General features: G+C 36.7%; 1 protein-coding gene across 2 annotated transcripts in view; it reads left to right on the forward strand.

Moving 5' to 3' along the window:
* The window catches only part of LOC110207715 (N-acetyllactosaminide beta-1,3-N-acetylglucosaminyltransferase 2), a 35,688-nt gene extending 12,248 nt beyond the window's left edge, over nucleotides 1-23,440 (forward strand). For both annotated transcript variants that reach the window (XM_020985483.1, XM_020985482.2), the window contains exon 2: nucleotides 20,900-23,440. In XM_020985483.1, the coding sequence (XP_020841142.1) occupies nucleotides 20,909-22,102 (1,194 nt within the window). In that variant the 5' untranslated portion in view covers nucleotides 20,900-20,908 and the 3' untranslated portion in view covers nucleotides 22,103-23,440. The remainder of the gene's footprint in view (nucleotides 1-20,899) is intronic.
* Nucleotides 23,441-23,864: the final 424 nt, after the last annotated feature.

Raw genomic sequence — 23,864 nt, forward strand, 5'->3', positions numbered from 1 at the left:
CAGGGGATGCACAGTCTTACCAGTTTCTCCTTCAAAGGGGTGGGACTGTATCTTCTTCCTGTCATATTGGTCATTATATAGACAATGTTTGGTTTGGTTTTATTGTTTATTGTTCTTTCCTTTTACATTGTCTTGGTTCTTGTGTATTTGTTTTGCTTACTTCACTTTCCATCAAGTTTTAAGTTTTCCCATGCTTTTTATTCTCTGTAATTTTATTTCACTCGAATACCACATTACATTTACATGACAGTAATTCCATTTGTAATATTTTATTACATTTGAATAGCACAATTTGCTTAGCTATTCCCCAATTTTGTGTTTAGTTCTTTGCCCCAACAAGAAATTCTGCTATGAATATTTTGGCGTGTATCCCACCTTTTTTGTGTCTTTGATCTCCTTGGAGTACATGCATATATCAGTATGATTTTTTGGGGTTAAAGGAGATGGACTTTTATTAACTTTACTGTTGCGTGATTCTAAATTAGCATGTTATATTTTAAAAAGATTTTGTAATAGGCAACTTCCTGGTAACCTCTGGCTATATTGATGTGACTTCTTGGTCAGCCAAATGCATATTAAGGAGAATTACTTTGCCCTAACACAGAAAAAATGTGCAAAAAGGATTTGGTGAATGGCATAGCATTAGCTTTGGTAGTGTTGGCCTATATCTCCTTATAAAAACATGTCAGTGACATGTTTGGTCTCAGGCACCTACTAAGTTTTAGAGGTCAGGATTCCACCTGGTGGGACTTATCCCCTTAAGTGACCAGGAAGAAGGGCCAATTAATCAGGTCCCAGATTGCTTCGTCTTCTTTTAGGGAAAGCTAATCTGTATGGCTGAGGAGAAGAGTGAGCCTAACATGTTGTGGGGAAAGTGAAACTCCTTTTGTTAAGCAATATTTCATTTCATTTTTCCATTGAACCTGAGCTAATATTGTCATGAGTCAGGCCTGTCCTTAACAGCTACCTAATGGGATTTAATTCTTTTTGAATACCTAGTATGTGCTAGATGGGACAGAAAGTTAAGTAATGCACAATCCTTCATGCTTGAGGAGATTGTCATCTGGCAAGAGTGACTACAGTAGAAGACCACAAATAAGAGAACTGATACACACTTGTTGAGCTTCTTTGTTATTTTCTGGATCTGGATGTTTTTAGCTAAAATTCTCCATCTGGTTAAAAAATATTGTGATATACTGGGACACATATCCTGAACTACAAAACAGAAAATAAAGGGATTTATTGCTATTGGTGAAATTCAAAAAGATACATTTAGCATCTCTCAGTGTTTAATTTTGAATATTATTAAAATAACTTTGAAATTTTAAACTCAATATCACATGTGATTTCTGTACCTATCATAAAATCAAGCAGTAGGAACTGATTAATTTTTATTTTATTCAGTTCCAATAAATATTTATTTAGTGCCTACCAAATTCCAAGCACTGGGGATATAGGTGGAAGTAAATGACAAAAATGAAACAAGCCATTCCTGCTCTCAAAGAGCTTACTGATGCTTAATTTTAAGTGGCGTATCAATATCAATTTTTATTTTCTACTTATGAATACTCACATTTTCTTAATTTTTGAAATTTTTACCAGTTTTACAATTAGATAAATTTAGAACTGGTTGAACAACTAGATCCAAAGAGTAGCCATTACTGATTTGTTAACCACTTGGAGAAAAGTCTTAAGTGGAGTACTTAAGTGGAGTATTTCTTGGCCCTGTTCTAGACTACGTTTCTATCAGTGGCCAATAGAAGATGTAGATTGTCAATTTTACAGGTAACATAGAGAGCTGGGAGAGTTAACTGAGATTCTGTCAATCAACTAGTATGTATTAAGCATTGATTATGTGCCAGGCTCTAGGCTCTCAAAGGACTTACAGTCTAATCAGAGAGATAGCGTGGCATCAACTATGTACATACAGGATAAATTGGGTGTAGTCACAGAGGGAAGGCACTCAGATTAAGGAGGACTGCGAAAGGCTTCTTGTAGGAAATGGCAAATTAGTAGAGACTTGAAAGATGCCAAGGAAGCCAGGATTTGGAGATGAGGAGGGAGAGGATTCCAGGTATGGGATACAGCCAGTGAAAATGCCCATGGTCAGGATATGGGAGGGTCTTATTTAATATGGAGGCCAGTATCATTGGTTAATGAGTATGCAGGGGAAGAACTAAGACTGGAAGTGGGGGGGGCACAAATTGGTAAGGTCTTTGAACACCAAACATAGGATAGAACATTTGATCCTGGAGCTGGTAGGGAGCCATTGTAATTTATTGAGTAGTTGAGGGTGACATAATCAGACCTGCATTCATGAAAATCACTTTGACTAAATAGAGGATGGACTAGAGTAGGGAGAGATTTGTGGCTCACAATTTTTTTCCCCCTTCTTTCCACTCTTAAAAATTATTGAACTCCAACAAAGAGCTTTTGTTTACATGGGTTACATATATAATTTTTTTTTTACCATGGTAGAAATTAAAATACCTTGTCCACCTCTCACCTCTACAAAGAAGTGAGAATTATCCCCATTTTACAGATGAAGAAACTGAGTTTAAGAGAAGTTAGGTGACTTGCACAGGGTCTCACAGCTATTATGTATCAGAGGCAGGATTTAAATATAGGTCTTAGCCGCTGTCTAGTTTTCCTTTAAAAGTATTGAAACTATGAGGTTTGATTGGGAACTCGGGACTACCTGGGATTGGCCTGATTGGTCAGTCAGGTCCAGTCCAGAACATCCCCTCTCCTCTTCCCCTCAATTGAAAAAAAGAAAAATAGAACTCCTTACAACAAATAAACATGGTCAAGCAAAACAGATTCCCTTCTTGGCCAGATCCAAAAATAGATACATTTCTGATTCTGCATTTTGAGTCTATCATCTCCTTCAGCAGGTGGGGAGCTGCATGATTACTTTCTGGTCTTCTGGAATCATGCTTGGCCATTTCATTGATCAAAATTTAAGTCTTTAAACATTGTCCATCCTCAGTTTGTAAAAGTCTTCCTAGGTTTCTTTGAAACCAACTCCATCATTTCTTTTGGCACAATAATATTCCATTACGTTCATATATACCATGATTTGTTCAGCCATTCTCCAACTGATGGCCACCCCCTTATTTTCCAATTCTTTGCCACTACAGAAAGAGCAGTTATAAATATTTTTGTGCCAGAATGAGAAATGTATCTGTTTAGAGATCTAATCAAGAAGGGAATCTTTTTTTTTAAAATTTCTTTGAGGTGTAGCCTTATTGATAGTATTCCTAGAAATTTAATGACCTTATGGGATGATCATAGATTTAGAATTGTAAGTGACCATAGAGGTCACCTAGCCTAATACTCTCAGCCACATAAGTGGAGTGAGTCCTGTCATCAATGAGATCAATAGTTTATCAATCAACAGGTGTTATTAAGTGATTATTTTTTCCCAGGCAAAGTGCTAAGGTCTGTTGAATTATTTGAAATATTAATGTACCTAAGTAATATGGTTAATTGTTAAAAAATTTAGCACTTCATTTACCTATGAATTATACAGGTCCTTCTGTTTTTTTCAGTCTATTAACTAGTCCCTCTTTCTGAGTAGAGATGAGGAAATGAAAAATCATTAAGTATTTTTGCTCTAGGTTAACAGCTTATGGAAAAGGTTTTTGTTGGGGAGGTCTTTAACTGAGTAAAAGTAATATGTATTTAAGCTTCATTGTTCATGCTGGTTTTTTTCACCTTCAAAACTGATAATATTCAGTGCCTTAGCCAAAATCTGACTGGACAAATACAAATGTAATTCATTGGTCTGGAAATAGAACTTTTGAATGACGTGATATGTAGTATTTAAAAGTGTGTAAATCGCAAACATTTAATTTCATATTACATATTCTAAATGTTATTAGAATGCTGTAGATAATACTATATTACTCTTTTTAAATCCCTTACACCTTTTGTTTCTCAGTGAATTTGCTGTTTATTCTTCCTCTAGTCACCATCATGTGCAGTAATTTATTTTCAAAAGCTATTCATTTTAAATCATTAATGTTAGCATCAAATATAGCCAATAAATCCAAATTAGCGTGCTTCAGTGTATTAACAACATTTTGCTTCCTCTAAATCTCCATCAGGATTCTTTGTGCATTTAGACCCCTTCATTAGAGGCATTGCTGTTGTTCAATCTTTTTTTTTTTTTTTTGCCTTTTTGGTGAGGCAGTCAGGGTTAACTAACTTGCCCAGTGTCACACAGCTAGTAAAGGTCATGTGTCTGAGGTCGGGTTTTTCATTTCTCATTTTCAAAGAGAATCAGTGACATCACAAGTGATGTTTTGACTTCCATGTGAATTGTATTTGAGTGAGGTAGAATTGGGTAAAGTTGTCAGCCTCTCTCTTACTTTCCACGCAAATAAAGACAAATTTAAGCTCATGAGATAGGCTGAGCCAATATGATAAAAGTGACAATTCTGCCAAATTAATTTACTTTCTCTGTCCCATACCAATTAAACTCAAATAATTATTTTATAGAGCTAGAAAAAATAACTCATTTGGAAGAACAAAAGGTCAAGAATATCAAGAGTGCTGGATCTGGAGTCAGAAAGAGCTGAGTTCAAATGGGATCTCAGTTACATACTAGTATTGTGATCCTGGCAAGTCACTTGACCTCTGTCTGCCTCTGTTTCCTCAGCTGCAAAATGGAGAAGATAATAGCATCTACCTGGTTATGAGGATTAAATAAAGTGCTTAGAACAGTGCCTGGCACCTAGTAAGTGCCATTCACTTCCCTTCCCCTCCCATGCAGACATAGTGCATATTCTGTTCTTCTGATTCTGCTTTGTATTATTTCACAAAGCTTTTTCTATTTTTTGGTTGCTACAGTTAGTTTCAACACAATAGATACTTTCTGACCAATACCCACATTAACACTCCACTCCCACCTCATAAAATATAGTTCCTGAAAATAGTTGAAGAAAACTGCCCGATATTGTAATTTTGGCTGATGCTGTTGTATTGTTTAATAGAAAAATGCATACTCTGACTTTGAACTTTGTTAAAAATTTGTTACTTCCTTTCTACATTGTGAATTCTGGGTAATGTGCAACCTTAGAACAATTCTGTCACAGAAGTACTTTCAGTATGATCTGATCATAGAGTAAGCTATTTAGTGATGTAATTGCTTTTAAAAATAACTGATACTTAGAAGTGTGCTTCCTCCATTTCTCAAATTTTAGCAAAGGAATTATAATTTCATCATCTTTTGGGAGAAATGATTTGTTAAATCTAAATACTTTGCCGTAACATTTTCCTTATAGATAAATGGCATATAAGGCCCACCCCATCTGTCTCCCTTCTCTCTCTGGCCTTTTTCCTCCTAGCTTAAACTGGTTTGCTTAGCATTCCTATGAATAGTAGATGTGCATTCCTGCCTGTTAGGCCCCTATTTCATTCCCCTAGCTTGCTATGCCGTCCTCCTCCCCTTTCTTATCTAAGCCTTATCCTACCTTGAAAGTCCTTTCAAATTCTACCTCTTCCCTGAGGCCTTTCTCTACCGGTTATATTGCCTACCTCTTACAATTACCTGTAATTGTCATTCTTGACCTTTTAAAATGAGAAGACCTCTTTTTAGCCCTGAAAAATTTCTTGCATTCCCTTTCCCCCAAGAGGTAACAGTATAAATTCTAACAGTATTTGCTAATTTGCTAATTATATAAGTATAGGATGCCCAAAAGCTGCTATGAACTTGAATTAGTATTTTATAAATCACACCAGCACTTAAAAACATTTGAAAAATAGTGATACAATACAAATGTGAAAGACATTAGGTCTACAGTGTTTTTTTGGTTGATAACATGACTAAATATAATAAATAACTGTAATACAAGATAGAAAAAGAGAATTGATAGCAAGGTCCAAAGAAGAAAAGATAATTTATAGCTATGGAGATAGAAAATGAAAAGATTATCTGCAAAAGACTGTGACAAGTGAAAATGGAGGCAAGTAGGAGGGTATCCCAGGAATAAGAATCAGCTTTGAACAGAGACTTAGTGGTAAGAAATATGGATTATGTTTGGAGATAATGAGTTTGTCCAAATGGGCTCTTTGTATGCAAGAATTCATCAAAGACACAGACATGCTGAATGGTTTTGTTTGGTTTTTTTTTTATCATGTTCTTGAGATTACAGTATTGGAATTGGTTTGTATTATCTCTTCCAGCTGAACTGTGTGTTCAGAAGTCTGAATCAAATAGCAATCCTCCAACTTTTTTCCAACTATTTTATTGATATTGTTTTTTAAAAATCTTTTTTCTAATTAAAATTTAAAAAAAAATAGCTTGCTTTTCACTGATTTCTCTCCCGTAGAATGCTTCATTGAATAAATCAGCACACTTGTCATGTCTTTAAGGAGACTTCTAGGCTATCATTCTCTTCTGAGAGGCAGGAGAAGAAACATGCATCATCATCTGTTAAAGTTAAAATTGGTAAACTGAGCTCCTTGATCAAGGACTGTTATTTTGCCTTTCTTTTGCAAAAAAAAAAAGGTATTTAGTGTCTGGCATATAGTAGGTGTTTAATAAATGCTTTTCAACTATTGACTGCATTGTCAACTCCTAGTCTTTCTTTTTTTTGTTTGTTTGTTTTTACTTAGGTAATGGAGTTAAGTGACTTGTTCAGGGTCACACAGCTAGTAAGTGTCAAGTGTCTGAGGTCGGATTTGAACTCAGGTTCCCTGATTCCAGGGCTGGTGCTCTATCCACTGTGTCACCTAGCTGCCCCTAGTCTTTCTTTTGATACTTTTAAAGAATCCTTCAAGTCTCTCCTTATTTGTAACATTAGAAAATTGATGTGGGATAAAAATACCTACCTGCCTCCTCTAGCTGCTTATTCAAAGTGAAACAAAATGCAGATACCAAGGCCAGTAAGCACTTAGGAGTGTATTAAGATGTTCAGGAAGGACTGCACTGAAATTTTGTTTTCTAAAAATAACTGTCAGACCTTGAGGAAGTCACCTATTTAATATTCCCCACAGACAGGGGAATTTTGTTTCCTATATTGTAGCTCTGCAGTAAAACGGTATCTTCCTCCTTGTAAGCACTCTGAAGAGTTCTTGTTTTTTCTCTCTAAAGAGTTTTTCAGTCCTAGGTGTACTAAGAACTGCTGAATATATATGTAAAAAAAGGTACTTGAAGCTAGGTCTTTTAACTAGAAAGGGGCTCTGCTTCTTGGTTAAGGTGAAAGGATGTGGAAATGAGGGGGATCCATCTTTTAAACACCAACTCTGGCTGAGGGGCCAATTGAATGATAGTGTTCTTACCTGAAATACAGATGTTATCTCCTGGTTAAGTGTTAGTGCCTCCTGCATGTCTGGTTCATTTTCAAGAAAATCTAAACTGGTTGAGTGGCAGCTATTTTGGAAAAGGATGAGACTATATAGTGTAAAGTCAATCATTTCTTTATAGTCACTCTTAGTCCTGACATGCATTGTTCAACTGTTTTTTTGACAGCTGGCAAGCCAGTATTTTCAAAAAGCATTTCTTTAATCCATTCCGTTGGTATAGCAAAGTGCCCTCCGTTGTGTTGTTTAGTCGTTTCAGTCTTGTCTAGCTCTTCATGACTGCATTTGGTGTTTTCTTGGCAAAGATGTTGGAGTGATTTGCCGTTTCCTTCTCCAGCTCATTTTATAGATGAGGAAACTGAGGCAAGCAGGGTTAAATGATTTGCCCAGGATTATACAGCTAATAAGTGTCAGAGGTCAGGAAGATGCTATACACTGTGCCATCTAGCTGCCTTGCCTTGGATGTAGGTGCTCCATAAATGTCCATTGAACCTAAATGGCTTTAACAGACAAATGTTATCTCGCTGTCTAAGATGTTGTCACTTCGTGTCCTTTCCCCCAATATACTCTTCTGTCCCATTGGCATGCAGCCTACAACTCCACTTTTTCTTGTGTCCTTTCATGTTGTGGAAGTTGCTGCAAAGCCATACTCTGCCTCATCATGACATTGAGGTGAAATTGAATTCTCAAAGGCTATGTCAATAGAGTCCAAATTTTGGCAGGTCCTAGAACCTGGAAATTTAGATTTGAGTACAAGCTCAGTAACAGACACTGTTTCTATTGTTGGAAGACCAGAAGGGCACATCTCCAGGCTGGCAGCAGCGGCTGGTGACTTTTTCAACCACAACTCATGAACTGACATGTAGAGAGGTTGTGATTTGTGTTGATGGAGGGAATGCCTTGGCAAAATTCCTGAACTTTAAAAGAAGGGAGGAAGGAAGATAGTTGTCAGAATTCCTTCATGTATTAGCCCAGACAAGGGTAAGGGAGGAAATATCTTGCTTTCCTTTAAGCGAAAAAATGGAACCAAGAAGGAGAGGAATGTTTTGTTTATGAGCAGACCTATAATATAGAGGTAACATCAATAAGTAAGTAGAAAAAAGCAGGTTAAGGAAGTGAAATCAAATTGAGGAAGGAACCCTCCGAACCTCAAAATAGCTTAGTCTACCTAGAGTGGTGATTCCCTTTCTTTTTAAAAAATTTTAATTCCTTTTCTTTTTGAGATTTAATACCTTGTTAGTTTTCTACTCTTCAGGCTCCTTCTAAAATGTGGTATGGCATATATTTTGCAAATTAATTCAAGGTAAGTTCAAGGTGGAAGATACAGAAGACATCCATTGTTCCTGCCCCATACTAGTTTTTGGTCTGTTTCCTTTCTGGGGATCTCCCAGCCTGCAGACTGACACCATCCAAGTCTATGCTTGCTTACATAAAAGCTTAGTGTTTATCCCACTTGCAGCCTTCACCTGGATGTTTGAAATAAGAAGTTTTTTATTTTTTCATTGTCTCCCCATTGGGGTCCTTGACTTCTCCTGCTGTCACAGTGAGTACCTAGCACAGGTCTAAGCATACAGGTGCTGGGGAATATTTGTTAAATTGTAAGGACCATGGTGATTTTGCTGTCCAGTTCTCACTCTGATCCATAGAATGTCAAGGTCAGTTCAGACAAAGAGTGGTTGTGATAGTAGTGGCCACTTTTTTATCTAGCCCTTATTTTACTTGTATTGCTACTAACCGAGCTTTCCTTCTATTTAGTCTTTGTTTTATTTCCTTTTGTTCCTGCCTATCCTTTCCTTTAAATCCAGTAAATTGATGACTTGATATTAACGTTAACATGTACTCAGTGTTTTCCCTAGTAAATAGTTGTCAGTCTTCTGGAGTTGTGATTGAACATTGCATTGTTCAGAGTACTGGAGTCTTTTCAATTTTCATTTAGAGTGTTGTGGTCATTGTATAGATAATTTTTATTCTTCTCACTGAGCTCTGTATTGGCGCATTCAAGTCTTCCTTTTTTTTCTGTGAATTGATCCTTTTCATCATTTCTTATGGCACAGTGATAATCCATCACATTCCTGCAGCACATTCCAGTTGTTTATAACAATAAAATGTGCTGGTATAAATAGTTTTATACAAATTCTCATACATTTTTCATGCTATCCTACCTCTGTACCTTTGCTTGTGCCTTTAGTATTCAAAGTCTTCTATAATCTTGCTTCAACTGTCTCATGACACCGTCCCTGCCTTGTGTACTCAGCTACTCTTTCCCCTCATCTTTCCATCCCTTTGTCCCTTCCTGACCAAGTGATTTTAGCCTTCCTCAAATTTATCTTCTTTCATTTTGTATTATACTGGGTTGTGTATATGAGGTCCAGAGTATAGAGACCACATCTAATTTAGTCTTTGCATCTCCCCAAAGTTTAGCACTGCATGAAATTAGTAGCTGCCGAAAAATGTTTGTTGAAGTTGCATCTCGGGAAAGTTGTAGCCTAGAGGTGAAGACTGAAGTTGCAGTGATGGTGTCAAACAAGTTTTAGAGTGGACTGCTGAGAAATATAATGCAGAAGATGAGTTTGGAGTTCCTTTGGGGTGGGGCAGTGACCAGAAATCTTCCAAATAAGGAAATCTTCCAAATAAGGAAGGTAACACGAAGGCTAGTGCAAGTTTTGTGGTAAAGATAAGCGACTGTGCATTTCAGGGAAATCAAAGTGCTGAGTTAGAAGATTTATGGTTGGGGATGGGATTTGGAAATATTTTGATCAGAGCTAAAAATCTGGCAGGGAGGAATTGAACATTTGTTCTGTTCGCTGTCGAGGAGAAGCAACCACCTTAGCTTTAGCTTATATGTGCTACTTTAGCCCCACCACCCTAGGCACAGGTGTGATAAGCTACCGAGTTATCTCTTTGCACACTCAGGCAAGAATCCAATCCTAGCTAGACCCCACTTTTCTACTGAAATTGCTTTTTTAGAGGATACCGCTAATGACAAGTGCTAGACATGATGGCATTCTTTCTCAGTTCTTGTCCCCTTTGACCTCAACGAAGCATACTTTTGACTGAATTCTCTCTTCCTTTAGTTTCTGTGACACTGCTTTCTCCTGTCTTCCTCCTATCTATCTAACCACTTTTCTCCTACCTCCTTTGTGTTTTCTTCCATCTAGCTTAATGTAGGTACCTCCCTTTGCCACAGGTTTTGTCCTCAGTCCTCTTGTTGAGACTCTGTCCCTTGGTGATTGCATCTGTTTCCAGTGGGATCAATTATTTCTGCATAGATGACTCCAGATCTATACATAGTCCCAACATTTTGCCCTGACAACTCTTACTCTGCCTGCTGGACATTTCTATGTGGATTTTTCAATTGTACATACATCTCCTTTGTTCTCATCACACCCTGCCTTGTGTTGTGTTTTTCTGGGTACTTGCCTTGTCCCCTCTGTAGAATGTAAGCTCCTTGAGGACAGGAGCTGTCATTTTTCATTTTAATATCTCTATTGCTTAGTGCAGTATCTTGCACAAATAGTAGGCGCTAGATAAATATTTGAATTAGCCTCAATTGTTGTCCTTCTGGTCTCATTGTGTCAGTATCGACTTATACTTGCTACCTTGGACATGGTCCAGGGAATGGAAAGTACTGTACCCTGAGAAGTATAAGTTACTGGGAATTAACAAAAAAGGAGTGGGGAAACTAGGAGAACTAAAGGCTTGAAGGGGGAGAAAAGAGACCTTTACTTTACAGATGAGACATCCATAGCTCAGGGGAGCATAGCAATCTACACAAAAGTCCTAAGTCAGTACCATTTGGAAATCAGTCCATCTAATTTCAAGTAAAGTTTTTTGGTTCATGGCTGCATTTTCACATTTTGAATGGGTTTGATCCCACCTGTTTATCTCATTAAATATAGCTTGCTTTTTATGCATTAGTTTGCTTGTAGTCATCTCCTTTAGATTGTAAGCTTCTTGAGAGCAGAGATTGTCTTTTGCCTCTTGTGTCCCCAGTACTTAGCATAGTGCTTAGCACATAGTAGGTGCTTAATAAATGTTTATTGAATGAATAAATGATTAATAGCACTTTATATTAAGTTATCACTCATATGTAAGGGTGAGGAAGCCTCACTAAGATTGATTAAAAAACAAAGCCACATTATTAATTTTTTGGGAAAGTTGCCCCCTTTAAAAGGACTTTTCAAGTAATGCTAATATGGGCTGTGACTGATAATCATTTAGCTCTAGTTTAAGGGCTTTTATCCTGGAGTCTGAATTTAGAAAAAAAAATTTTTAAATAGCTCTTTCAATGTAATTGGTTTCCTTTATAATCCTTTGTATTTAATTTTATTCAGTTAAAAATGTTATTCTGAGAAGGGGTCCATGACACATAAAGTGCTAAACCCTGCCCTAGTGACTGCCCTGCAAAAAAAGTTTAAAAATTTAGGAATGAGTCGAGTCATTTGATCTGTGGGATAATACTTATTCCTTGCGTCTTTAGAACATAGTTTAGCAAACATTAAAAATGTGCTAGGCACTGGACTAGGTTTACAAAGATAAAAGATGACAGCTCACATTTTGACCACTCATCTTCTCCTTGAAACCTTACATTCCTTACATAAAAATAAAAACCCAAGGAGTCAGTCAGTCCAGTGCTTATAGCTTCCATTCTTCTGGGAGAGAGATATGTCTTGTCTTCAGAGGAGTGTGATACAATGTAAGGTGTGGATGTTCCCCATTGCAAAGAAGCCTTTAAGGTAAGACTAGATGGCCGTTTTGGGTAGGTTGTAGAGGGTATTCTTGATTGAGGTCCAGATTTAGCTAGTTGGCTTCTGAGCTCCTTTCCAACTCCATGATTTTGTGAGGGATCTAGAAAAATTCGAGGAGGAAGAGAATAGATTTTTTTTTACTAGGTTTTACTTTCTTTCTGTACCTTGGTACTTTTTACTAGGTTTTACTTTCTTTCTGTACTTTGATGCTTCTTACAACCCCAGTGAGATAAAGAGGGCAGTTTTCTACTTCAAATAAAAGCCATATCTAAACTTTTCTCTAACTAGTGTCCCTCCTTCCTCTGCTTGCCTTCCCCCCTCCCACTTATAGTCTTTGTTCCTTTATGAGTGGAAGGGTCAGACTGGGGCATAGGTGAGGAGCAGAGAAGAATAACTGATATTGCAGGGATGGAAAGTATTGCTACCCTTTATGACCCTTATGATTAGGTCTTTTGTATGAGCTAAGAATAAGCTTCAGCCTTTTGCTAGTTGCCATTGTACCCTCCCGCCCCCGCAAGTACTCAGGGTTACATGAGGAGTTACAGGTGGGAGCAGGTTGCCCTGGAAGAGCTCTGTCACATGTTCTGGGAGTTGCCTTGCTCCCAGAACCTTTGGGGCAGTACGAGGCAAAGAAATAGAGAAAAAAGAAAAGACTGCTCCTGGAGACATTGCTTGGGCTGCCACGTGAGCAGAGGGCCACTTATATGTACTCTTGGCACATGGAGACGTGTGGACGTGGTAGAATGGGAATAAAGAGCAGACTGAACAAAGTTCCCCTAATTGATGAATATATTATGCTCTCTTAGTATCATTTACATGCTTTTGGCATTATTTCTCTGTTGAAGAATTAAATATCTCAGTTGGCCATGTAGTCTCTTGTGCTAATGAAATAGGATGCCTCTAGACATAACATGATGCAGAAAAAGTGCCATATGGTAAAGATCCTGAATACAACCTCTAAAGTAATTAACCTTCTTATCCTACAGTATATAATTATTGCAGAAGGATTTGAAGCTCTTTTAATTTTTAAAAAATGGACTTTTATTGATACATTTGTACATCACTTACATTTCTCAAAATATCCCTCTTCCCCCTCCTCAGAAAGCCATTCCTTTTTACCAAAAAATAAAGGAGAAAAAAGTTTGTAGCAAAACTGACCAATGTATCAAGAAAGTATGACATTATATTTGCAGTGTTTCATATGCATGGTCATTCCCTAGCTCTGTTAAAAAGAAAAAAAGGGAGGGAGGTGCCTTCCTTTGACTGCAGATTGATCATGATAATTTCACAGCAGTAAGTTTTACATTTTGGTTGTCATTCTTTGCATTTCCATTGTTATAGATATTGTGTACACTGTTTTCCTGATTCTGCTTACTTCACTTTGCTTTGATTCAAGAGGTCTTCCCCTCTTAATTTACTTTTTTATCATTTCTTATGCCACAGTAAGATTCCATAAAATTTATATCACCAACACAACTTGTTTAAACTTTCTGTGATTGATGGGCATGTACTTTGTTTTCAGTTTTCTGCTACTACCAAAAAGTGCCATTATCAATATTTGGCGTCAATGATCTATGATCATTGACCACTCACTTCAGGGTATATTCCTAGCAGTTGGATTTTTGAGTCAAAGAGTATATGCTTTTCTAATTTTTATCCTAATTATTATAACCACAGTTATTTGTATGAGTGTATAAAGAATTCTAAAATTTTAGAAAGAAGCTTAGGGACTCAGTTTTACTGATGAAGAAACTGAGAGACCTAGAGAGAGGATGAGTTGCATTCCTGAGGTCATAGGACTAGTTAGTAGCTATGCCAAGACAAGATTACCTAAGTCTAGTTCAGCTCATGGCTGAGGAGGTCAACTATGAGAGTTAGGGCACTGGAGATTCTACAAAGCTTGGTCGAAGAAACTGGAGATCTTTAGGCTAGAAAAGGGAAGGCTTAGGGAGGACAGGATAGTTGCCTTCAAATAGTAATAAAACAAGATTAATGATAATAATAGCAGCTAGCAATTATAGAATACTTTAAAGTTTGCAGACCACTGTACATATTCTCATCTAATCCTCTTAGCATAATGTCTGGCACATAGTAAGTGCTAAATAAATGCTTGTGGACTGACAGCAACTCTATGAGGTAGTATTATTATTTTCCCCATTTCACAGATGAGAAAACTGAGACTGAGAGAGGTTAAATGATTTGCCAAATAGCCAACAACTAGTAAATGTCTGGGTCTGAATTCTAACTCAGGTCTTTCTGATTCCAAGTAGAAGAGGGATTAGGCAAGTTCTGCATGACCTCAGAGAACACAATAACAGCAGTGAGATGAAATTTGCAAAGAGGCAAAATTTTTGCCTTGATAGAAGAAAAACTTTCTAACAATTAGAAATATCTAAAAGTGGAGTGGGGTGCTTCAGTGGTAGAGTTTGCCATCTGAGGTCTTAGAGGTGGATAACCACTTTCTACAGATGTAGAGAGGGGATTGTTTTTTTAAAGACAATTGGGGTTAAGTGACTTGCCCAGGGTCACGCAGCCAGTATGTGTCAAATGTTTGGTCTGAGGCCATTTTTTTTAAGGTTTTTTTTTAAATTAAAAAAAAATTTGTTTTTTGAGAGGAGATTCATGTGAGAGTAAACTTGACAGCTTCTGAGATCTCTTCCAGTTCTGACATGTGAAGGTTCTGAATCCTAGCATGATTGTACTTTCAGTAGACTACACTGTCTCTGGCAGTTTCACAGGCTAATTACACATCTTTGTATCCCCATGGATTAGCATAGTTCCTATTGAGTGGTAGGTGTAAGTCAGTTAGCATTTATTAAATGCTTACTATGTGCTCAGCACAATGTTAAGATCTGGGGAAACAAAGGCAAATGCTAGGCTCTTCTCTCAAGGAGCTCAGTCTAGATTAATTGATTTCAAAAGTATTTTGTGTTGAAAATTTTTTTGTATAGTGATCTGTGTAGTTTAGTACTCCAAGAATTCATGTTTTCATCATTGGGGATATCACAGTTCAGCCCACAACCCATGAGTTTCTTTGGCATAAAATTCATCACCCTGCCGCTAACCTGTTGATGAGCCTTTCTATACTTAGCTAAAATAAAAATGATGTACTTGGACCAGCAGTACTTAAGGCCTGCCCGGCTAGGTTAAGACCTGTTTGTTCTCTTCTGGCTTAGACTTCAAGAACCCAGAGTCAACTTCAGTCTGTGATGATAGAATGATATGGAGTGGAAAACATAATGATTCCAATCAGTTCAGTGACTTCAGTGTAATTCAGAAACTTATCAGTATTTCTGTTTGTTACAAGTGCAGATTTAAGTGAAGGAAATTAAACATAAATAATTGGTTTATAAATAGTTGGTTTTACTGTGAAAAGTTTCTACTCAGCAATTTGGAGCTATGGAGAAGAAAAGGGGGCCGAATGGGAATTAATTTTGATAACTTCTGGAATACGAACACTTTGCGAAACCATATTGTACTTTATTACACTAGAAGTTATCATTATTAAGTAGATGCTGACATTTTAAAATCCCCCTGACTTTTCACCATTCCTGTTCTGCTGATCCTTAACCATGGATAACCCTTATCAATTAATTTCTCTAATCCTATTACTTGACTACTGAGCATTACTGGTGAAAGTCTCAAAGCTGGTTTAACTCATAAATTTAAGCAAAAAACTTCAGATGAGTTTCTAAGAAGTTACTTGATTCTCCACTGATGTCATTCCATATTTAATTCCCTAAAACACCTATTTCCCCTCTCAAGTTAACCAACCATTCCTCAGGCCATCTATTGTGAGCTTTCATAGATCATCATCATGGCTAAAAATTCTGGGTGTCTTTACCCATTCATTCTCTAATATCCTTTTTTCAGAGGATAGGGTGGTCCTGTTCCTTATCAAGGCTAACCCTTATACCTCTGTTCTTGATTCATTCCTATCTACTTCCTCCGGAATCTTATTCCATCTGCCATTAGTTCTATATTTTAAATTTCTTTCCCCATTGGCTATTTTCTGTGTTGTTACAGATAATGCTAAGGTAGCCATATTATTAATAATAGCTCTAGCATTCTTTTGTGCTTTCGGTCCTCTTGATAACTCTGAAAGGTAGGTTCTATTATTAATTATATTTTATAGATGAGCAAACTGAGGCTAAAAATTAGGTCACTTGGTCAGGGTTACACAGCTAGTGAGCTCAGGTCTTCCAGACTCTTAAGTTCAGCATTCTGTGTATTCATTGTGCCAACTAACAACTGACCTTCCCTTGAAAGTAAAAGTTTCATCCTATGGTTCTTCTTTTCCCTTTGCTACAAACTTTAGGGAAAAATTAATTTCCACTTCCTTGTTACCCATTCATTCACTATGCATCCCCTCTGAACAGACATTTTCCACCTGTCACTTTATAGAAAATGTTTGCTGAAAAGTCACTTAATGAATCCCTTTATCACATCTACTGGACTCCTTTCTTATCCTCTTTGATCTGTCTGTAACATCTGGCACTATTAACTAATCCTTCTTCCTTGTCTCTCCTCCATCTTTGACTTCAGCGACATGCTGTGCTGGTTTTTCTGCCTCCAGTTCCTTGTTAACTTACAAATCTAACTTACCCTTCTTCTCTCTGGACTTTCTCCCTAAGCATTTGCATTCACTGTCACTATTTCAAGGTATCACCTCTTAGAATCACAAAATTAGAAGGATCATCTTAAGAAGGTTTGAATATCCTAGACAAGTGACTATCCGATTTCAAATGGAAAAGACCTCTGTGGTTAGAGAACTCACTCTCTGCCAAGTCAGGCCAGTTCACTTTTGGACAGTTGGAATTTCTAGGAGGTTTTCCCTTACTATTAAGTCTAGATCTGCCTCTTTCCCTTCTACCTTTTACTCCTGCTCTTGGCCCTCTCCCATATGGTAGCACTTTAGATAATTGAAGATGGCTTTCATGTGCCTCTTCAGTGTTTTCTTCTCCAAGTCAAACATCTCCAGTTTCTCATGTGGCATGATTTCTAGGTCTTCTTTTATCTTGGTAGTATGCTTTTGGATTCATGCCAGTTTATCTTTTCCTAAAATGTGGCCACCAGGAGTGAACACAATATTCCAGAAGTGGTCTAATCAGGGTAAAGCACACCAGGATTATCCTATCCCTTAGGGACGTTGGGCCTCTATTAATGCGGCCTAGCATTGCATAAAGTTTTTTGGACTACCATGTCATATGGTTGACTCATTGAGCTTTCAAATCACCAGTCCTCTGAACTGTTTCTAGTTAACTATATCTATCTCCCTTATCTTATACTTGCGCAACTGATATTTTTTTCTCCAAATGTAGAACCTTACCTTTTAAGTTCTACATGTCGGATGTAAGTTACCTTTATCCATATCACATCTATATCCTTTATCTTTTTCCTCCAAATGTAGGACTTTAACTTTATCTGTATTATCCCATTGTTTGGCCTGACATTACGGCTTTTTATACCTTTTTTTTGGGTCCTGATTCTCTTATCTAATGCTTTTCCTGCAATCCATTGCAATCTTGTATCATCTGTGTTTAATTTGTTGATAAAAATCTGAGCAAAACAAAGCCAAGGCCAGATCCTAGGGCAGTCCCCCACAGCCTTTCCTCCATGTTGTTATTTGATCACTTAATTATTTCTAAGTCTACCTCCTGACTGGACTGTCATCCAGGTCACATCTCTCCTTAATGGCCCACCAGAATATTGTAAGAGAATTGTCAAATTCCTTGCTAAAAATCTAGTTATGCCTATCTAAGTACCCTCTATAGTATCTGTTATAGTATCTGTCACATAGTAGCTGTTGTATAAATATTTCACTTGAGTCAAATACCCAAGATCTACTAATCTGCTTACCCTGTCAGAAAGGGAAATGACCCCTTAGTCTGTTCTTGATGAAGTCATGTGGACTTTTATGATACTTCTATTGTTATGATTACTTCTATTTTTAGATATTGTTTTATTTTTTCCCCAATTATATGTTAAAACAATTTTTTTAACATTTGTTTTGTTTTTTTTTTAAATTTTGAGTGGCAAATTCTATCCTTCCCTCCGTCTCCTCCCCCCCAAATAGTAAGCAATCCATTTCTAAGTATTCAGATTTAATACATGATACATAGTATTTAATAATAAATAGTAAAACAGGAGGCAGTGAGTGTGGGCAATTTCATTTCTAAGAGTTTTGTTGTAAATGAGAAGAGAGATATACAGTTGTTTATAAAAATCTTAGGTCCGTGGCTGAAGATTAGGAGCAGAATTGCTTCATAAAACGTAGAAGCAGTGGAGGGGAAAATTTGTTTACAGGAAGCTTGGTAAGAGATTCGTTGAAACCAAAAGGACAGAAAACAGATAAAAAATAGAAAAGATCTAGAGTTTTCTACAACAAACTTCACCAGTGATAGTGGAACCCCATCCCATTTTGGATTTTAACATTAGAGCATGGCATGTGTGGCGTGAGGAAGCAGAAATGGCACTCTCTACAGGTTATTGTCAAATCCAAAATGCTAAGGTTATAAATGATAAAACCATGTAAAGTACTTTGTAAATCAAAAAGCACAATGTGTCAGCTGATAACAAAAGGAGTTGTAAGGTTTGTTGTTTCAGCAAAAGCACTTTGTTCATACCTAAAGCAGCAGCCGGAAAGCAATGACCTCCCTAGGGTCTGAGTCTTTAGCTAGTTCCTAATAACAGCATTCCTAGTTTCTAGGGTGGTTTCCTCACAACAATCATGGCATATGGAAGTACTTGTTATCCCCATATGAAAGATGATAAACTTAGCTTTCAGAGAGTTAACACAATTCTGATAAATTCTGACAAACCTATATCTTTTAACTCCTGAGTCCAGTGAATTGGCCACTCTACCCTGTTGCCTTTAATTTCAAAAGTAATAATGAGGGACTGCCAGTATATGTCATATGGAGTGATTTTGTGCTTTTTGTTAAACTCTTTTTATTTTGGGCTTTTTGTGTAGTAGATGTGAAAAGTGGTGATGAAGTACAAATATTTGTTAATAATTTAAAAATACATAAAATGTTTTTAGTATTTTAAAAATACATAAAAATACATATAAATTTGTTCTGTAAAATTTAGATTCAATCAAAAGGCTGCACCTAAGGATCTAGAAGGCCAGGGGCCTCAAGGCCCCTGGGGCTAGTTCATGTCCATTCCCCTTTGCAGTTCTGAGATTCTGTGACTGTTTAAACATCTCTTCCATCTCCTTAGCCTTTACCTTATGAAGGAATTTAAAATTATAATTAACATGCAGTCATAAACAGTCCACATTTAAAAAATTATGGAAATTAATTACAGTCTTTATTATTATGCCAGCTTCTTCCCCACCACACACACACACACACACACACACACACACACACACACACACGGGAAAAATAGTTGCTTCTGAGTCTTTCCTAGCATATTCCATCTTCATTTTCCAATAAAATTAACTGCTCAGATATTATTCATAGATACCTTCATTTTAGCAACTGTAGGAACAATTATATGAACAAATTTACAGACTGGCATAAATCATTGAAGTCCATATACTATTTCTCTTTCCTCTCCCCCCTACCATGCCTTTATTGTAAATAGTTTCTCACCAAGCATTTTCATATCCATGTTTACATTTTTAATCCTCTTTCTGCTCCTATTAAGATATTGGTAGCTTGGTGGTACAGTGCCTAGAGCTCTGGGCCTGTAGATAGGAAGACCAAAGTTTGAATCTGACCTAGACACTTACTTGCTATGTGGCTCTGGCCAACTCACTTAACTTTTGCCTGCCTCAATTTCCTTATTTGTAAAATAGTGATAGCACCTACCTCGCAAAGCTGTTGTTTGGATAAAACAGGATATTTGTAAAACACAGTATATAAATGCTAGCCATTATAGGCTACCACCTTTCTAGTGACCAGAATATTTGTGTCTGCCAGAGATAGATACATTATATCCAACCTTTGAATCATGCTTGATAAATATTAAGAAATTCTTATTCTTATTTTTTTCCTCTATAATCCCACCAATTTTCTTTTATGAGAGCATTATCTCGAATGTATTAGAATTCATAAAATGTCAGTGTCTTTGTGGCATTTTAAGGTCTCTGTTGGAGTTTGGGGAGACATGTTTATTCCTGAAACATCTATCCATGATTAAATAGGGAGAAAATGTAGCCTCATGAAGATCCCATTCAGAATCTTATAATGGTGTATTTAGTTTGATCCCACCCATTTTATGGTTGTTGTTTTTCTCTCCTGGCCTTAATTTGAGAGGTTAGTATTTTTCTGACATTGCCCTCAGATTCTGAGGATATATCTTGTTTTTATCCAGTAACCCCGAGGGTACAAACTATACCACTAGTTGGCAGAGTTGGTTTAATATGAATTTCAGTCAGTAAATAAAGAAAGGCAGAAATAGTCCTTTTCTTCTACGAGGTCATATTCTGAATGGAGGCATCTAGCAAATGACCACATACATATTTAATCTTCCCACCATAAGCTCCTTTTATGTTTTTAATAGGAAAATGTTATTTCTTTGCCTTCCAGAGACAAGCCTTTTGGGGATTTGGCAAAGAGAAGCTAAAAACTGAATTATGGATCTTAACATTCAAAATCACTTGCATAACCAACAGGTCACATGGCACTGTGTAGAGTAGACACTGTGGAGGCTTAAAAAAATGGATGGCTAAAAATAGATGGTCCGTGGCTAGTAGGACTTAACCGACCTATTTAGGTAGACAGGCAAATATATGAAACACTGAAAGAAAGCATACAAGAAAAAATACAAATAATTGTAAAATGTAAGCTTATCATGTTTCTAATAGTCTTGATTTTTTTTTTTAATTTCAGATATGAGAAATGAGTGTTGGACGCCGAAGGATAAAGTTGTTGGGAGTTTTGATGATGGCAAACTTTTTTATTTATTTGATTGTGGAAGTATCCAAAAGTGGTAACCAGGAAGAACATGGAAAAGGAGAAGTTATAATGCCCAAAGGCAAGTTCTGGAGGAAATATGTACCTGCCAAGGCCTATTGGAATAGGGAACAAGAGAAATTAAATCACCTATACAATCCCATTTTGAGCATCCTGGCCAATACGACTGTAGAAGAAAATTTGATTTTGAATGCAAGTGTTCTTAATTCCTGTGAGCCGGACCAATTGGTGATGTCAACAGTTAAAGATTTTGAAAACCTACCAGACAGATTTAAAGATTTTCTGCTTTATCTGAGATGTAGAAATTATTCACTGCTGATAGACCAACAGGACAAGTGCAAGCAGAAACCTTTCCTTCTGCTAGCTATTAAGTCCCTTACATCCCATTTTGATAGAAGACAAGCAATTCGAGAATCCTGGGGAAAAGAGACTAATTTTGGGAACCAAACAGTTGTAAGAGTCTTTTTATTGGGACAGACTCCCCCTGAGGATCACTTTCCTGACCTTTCAGATATGTTGAAATTTGAGAGTGAGAAGTACCAAGACATTCTTCTTTGGAACTACAGAGATACTTTCTTCAACTTGACTCTGAAAGAAGTACTGTTTCTGAAGTGGGTGAACACTTCTTGTCCCAATGTCCAGTTTGTTTTCAAGGGGGATGATGATGTTTTTGTAAATACTCATCAGATCCTAAATTACTTGAATAGCATATCCATGGAGAAAGCCAAAGACTTATTTATAGGTGATGTGATCAAAGATGCTGGACCTCATCGAGAGAAAAAGCTAAAGTACTATATCCCAGAAAGTGTTTATGAAGGTGCCTACCCTCCTTATGCAGGAGGGGGTGGGTTTCTCTATTCTGGCAGTCTAGCCCTGAGGCTGAACAAAGTATCCGAACAGGTCCTTCTCTATCCCATTGATGACGTTTATACTGGCATGTGCCTTCAAAAACTTGGCCTTGCTCCAGAAAAACACAGAGGTTTCAGAACATTTGATATAGAAGAAAAAAACAGGAAAAATATTTGCTCTTACACAGACTTGATGTTAGTACATAGCAGAAAACCACAGGAAATGATTAGCATTTGGTCCCAGCTTCAAAATCTTCGTGTAAATTGCTGAAATATTTGAAAGTAAAATATGTGTAAGAGAATATATTTTAAACATTTCCTAATTTTCCCCCTTAATTTAGGTGTAATTTCTGTGCTGAATCATTGGAATTGCTTTTCTGGAATCTTTTTAGAAGCATTTAAACTTTTCATATAATATTTTGGAAAGTGAGAATGCATATGGTCATAATTCTTCATGGGAAGGGTGGTGAGAAGATTTAGTTCTGCCCAGTTGTCATTATGTTTGAATGCTGTTTCCCTCTCACCTCAAAAATCATGAATTCCCCAAGTTTATAACCGCTTAATTAGATTTATCTTTATTTTGTTCCCAAAAGTAATGGAGGAGTCATTAATTTGATTTTATTCTTCAGTACATTGGTTGATGTAGATTTCCTGGGCAGAAGGCTGTTTTCATGAGAATTATGTCTGAGATGAAATTAAGAAAAATTAATTTATCATTTCTATCTTTGCTGCCACCCCACCAGTATTTTTGTGTCAATATGGCCCCCTAATTTTTCAAAATGAAGCTGGTTCGACTGACAATTTCTCCCTTAATCTTGACTTTTGAAAGCACCCATCATAGCAGCAAGAATGGGGACACAAGTTTTCTTGGTTTGGGGATGGCAGGCAGTATTATTAGAATATTATATTTTAATTTTATCTCTTAGCTGGTTGTGAAAAGTTGTCTCTTGCTAATCACATTTAAAAAATAGTCCCCATTCTCATACTGGCAAGGGATGATTATGATATGCTAATGGGTAATTGTTACTGAATTGCTCACTACTTAAGATTGTTTGATTTGTACTACTAAATGGTCCTGTGGGCCTTGAGGGTAATTCTTGATACTTCAGGTAATAACTTGAAGGTGTAGACCATTTCATGAATGGTTTGTCTCTTGAACTCTGGAATTCTTGCCATATTTTCCACATTGCTTGTATAAAATAATTATTCTGATTAATGGCTGATTCCTGTGTCTATATGTAGAAGTACCTGTGTTTTTATTTATTGTTCAGATCGACCAAAACATTTTGTTAAATATATTTTGTGTAATATTTTATTTGTATACAGTGTTGTCCTTTAAATATTTAACTAGAGCATGATATTTTTAAAAAATTAAGGTGTAACATGTCAAATAAAACTAAGTGTTATTTTTGAATTCAAAAAGTTGTTTTGAGTGTATACTACTTAGATTTAACAATCCTGCCAAACTGTTGACTTATGCACATTATCCAGTATCATGTTATCTTGAAGTACCATTTTTATGCTTATTCTGTCACTGAGAATTCTTATGCATTATAGATTATAGCTGACTATGTAAAGGGGTGGAAATAAAGTCATTGTGTATTTTTAATTCTCCTGTAACATTTTGTCATCTTTTAAGCTACCACATTTCAGAACTTAATGTCTATTCTTTTCCATGTACATAATAATGTGTTATTTCTTTCCATAAAAATGGCCAGTCATCAGGAACTTTTTGAATCTTAAAGGAAGTTACTTTTATCTATTCAGTGGCTCATGCTTAGAATCCATTTTGGAAAGTTTTCCCATTTCTAGGCTTGTAAAGCAGCTGAGGGGGGTGGGGAAAGAGGCTGTATGTGGTATATCAGAGTGGAAATAATGATAAACTTGATGTCACTATCTGAGCTTAAATGCTGACATTTGCCACTTACAGCCTGTGTGACCTAAGCCAATTCATTATACTGTTTAGGCCTCAGATGTAAAATGAAGTGGTTGGCCAAATGATCTCTAACCAAGGGACTTGCCAGCTCTACATC

Source organism: Phascolarctos cinereus, unplaced genomic scaffold, assembly GCF_003287225.1.
Source record: "Phascolarctos cinereus isolate Bilbo 61053 unplaced genomic scaffold, phaCin_HiC Scaffold_2;HRSCAF=192, whole genome shotgun sequence".
Taxonomy (NCBI): domain Eukaryota; kingdom Metazoa; phylum Chordata; class Mammalia; order Diprotodontia; family Phascolarctidae; genus Phascolarctos; species Phascolarctos cinereus.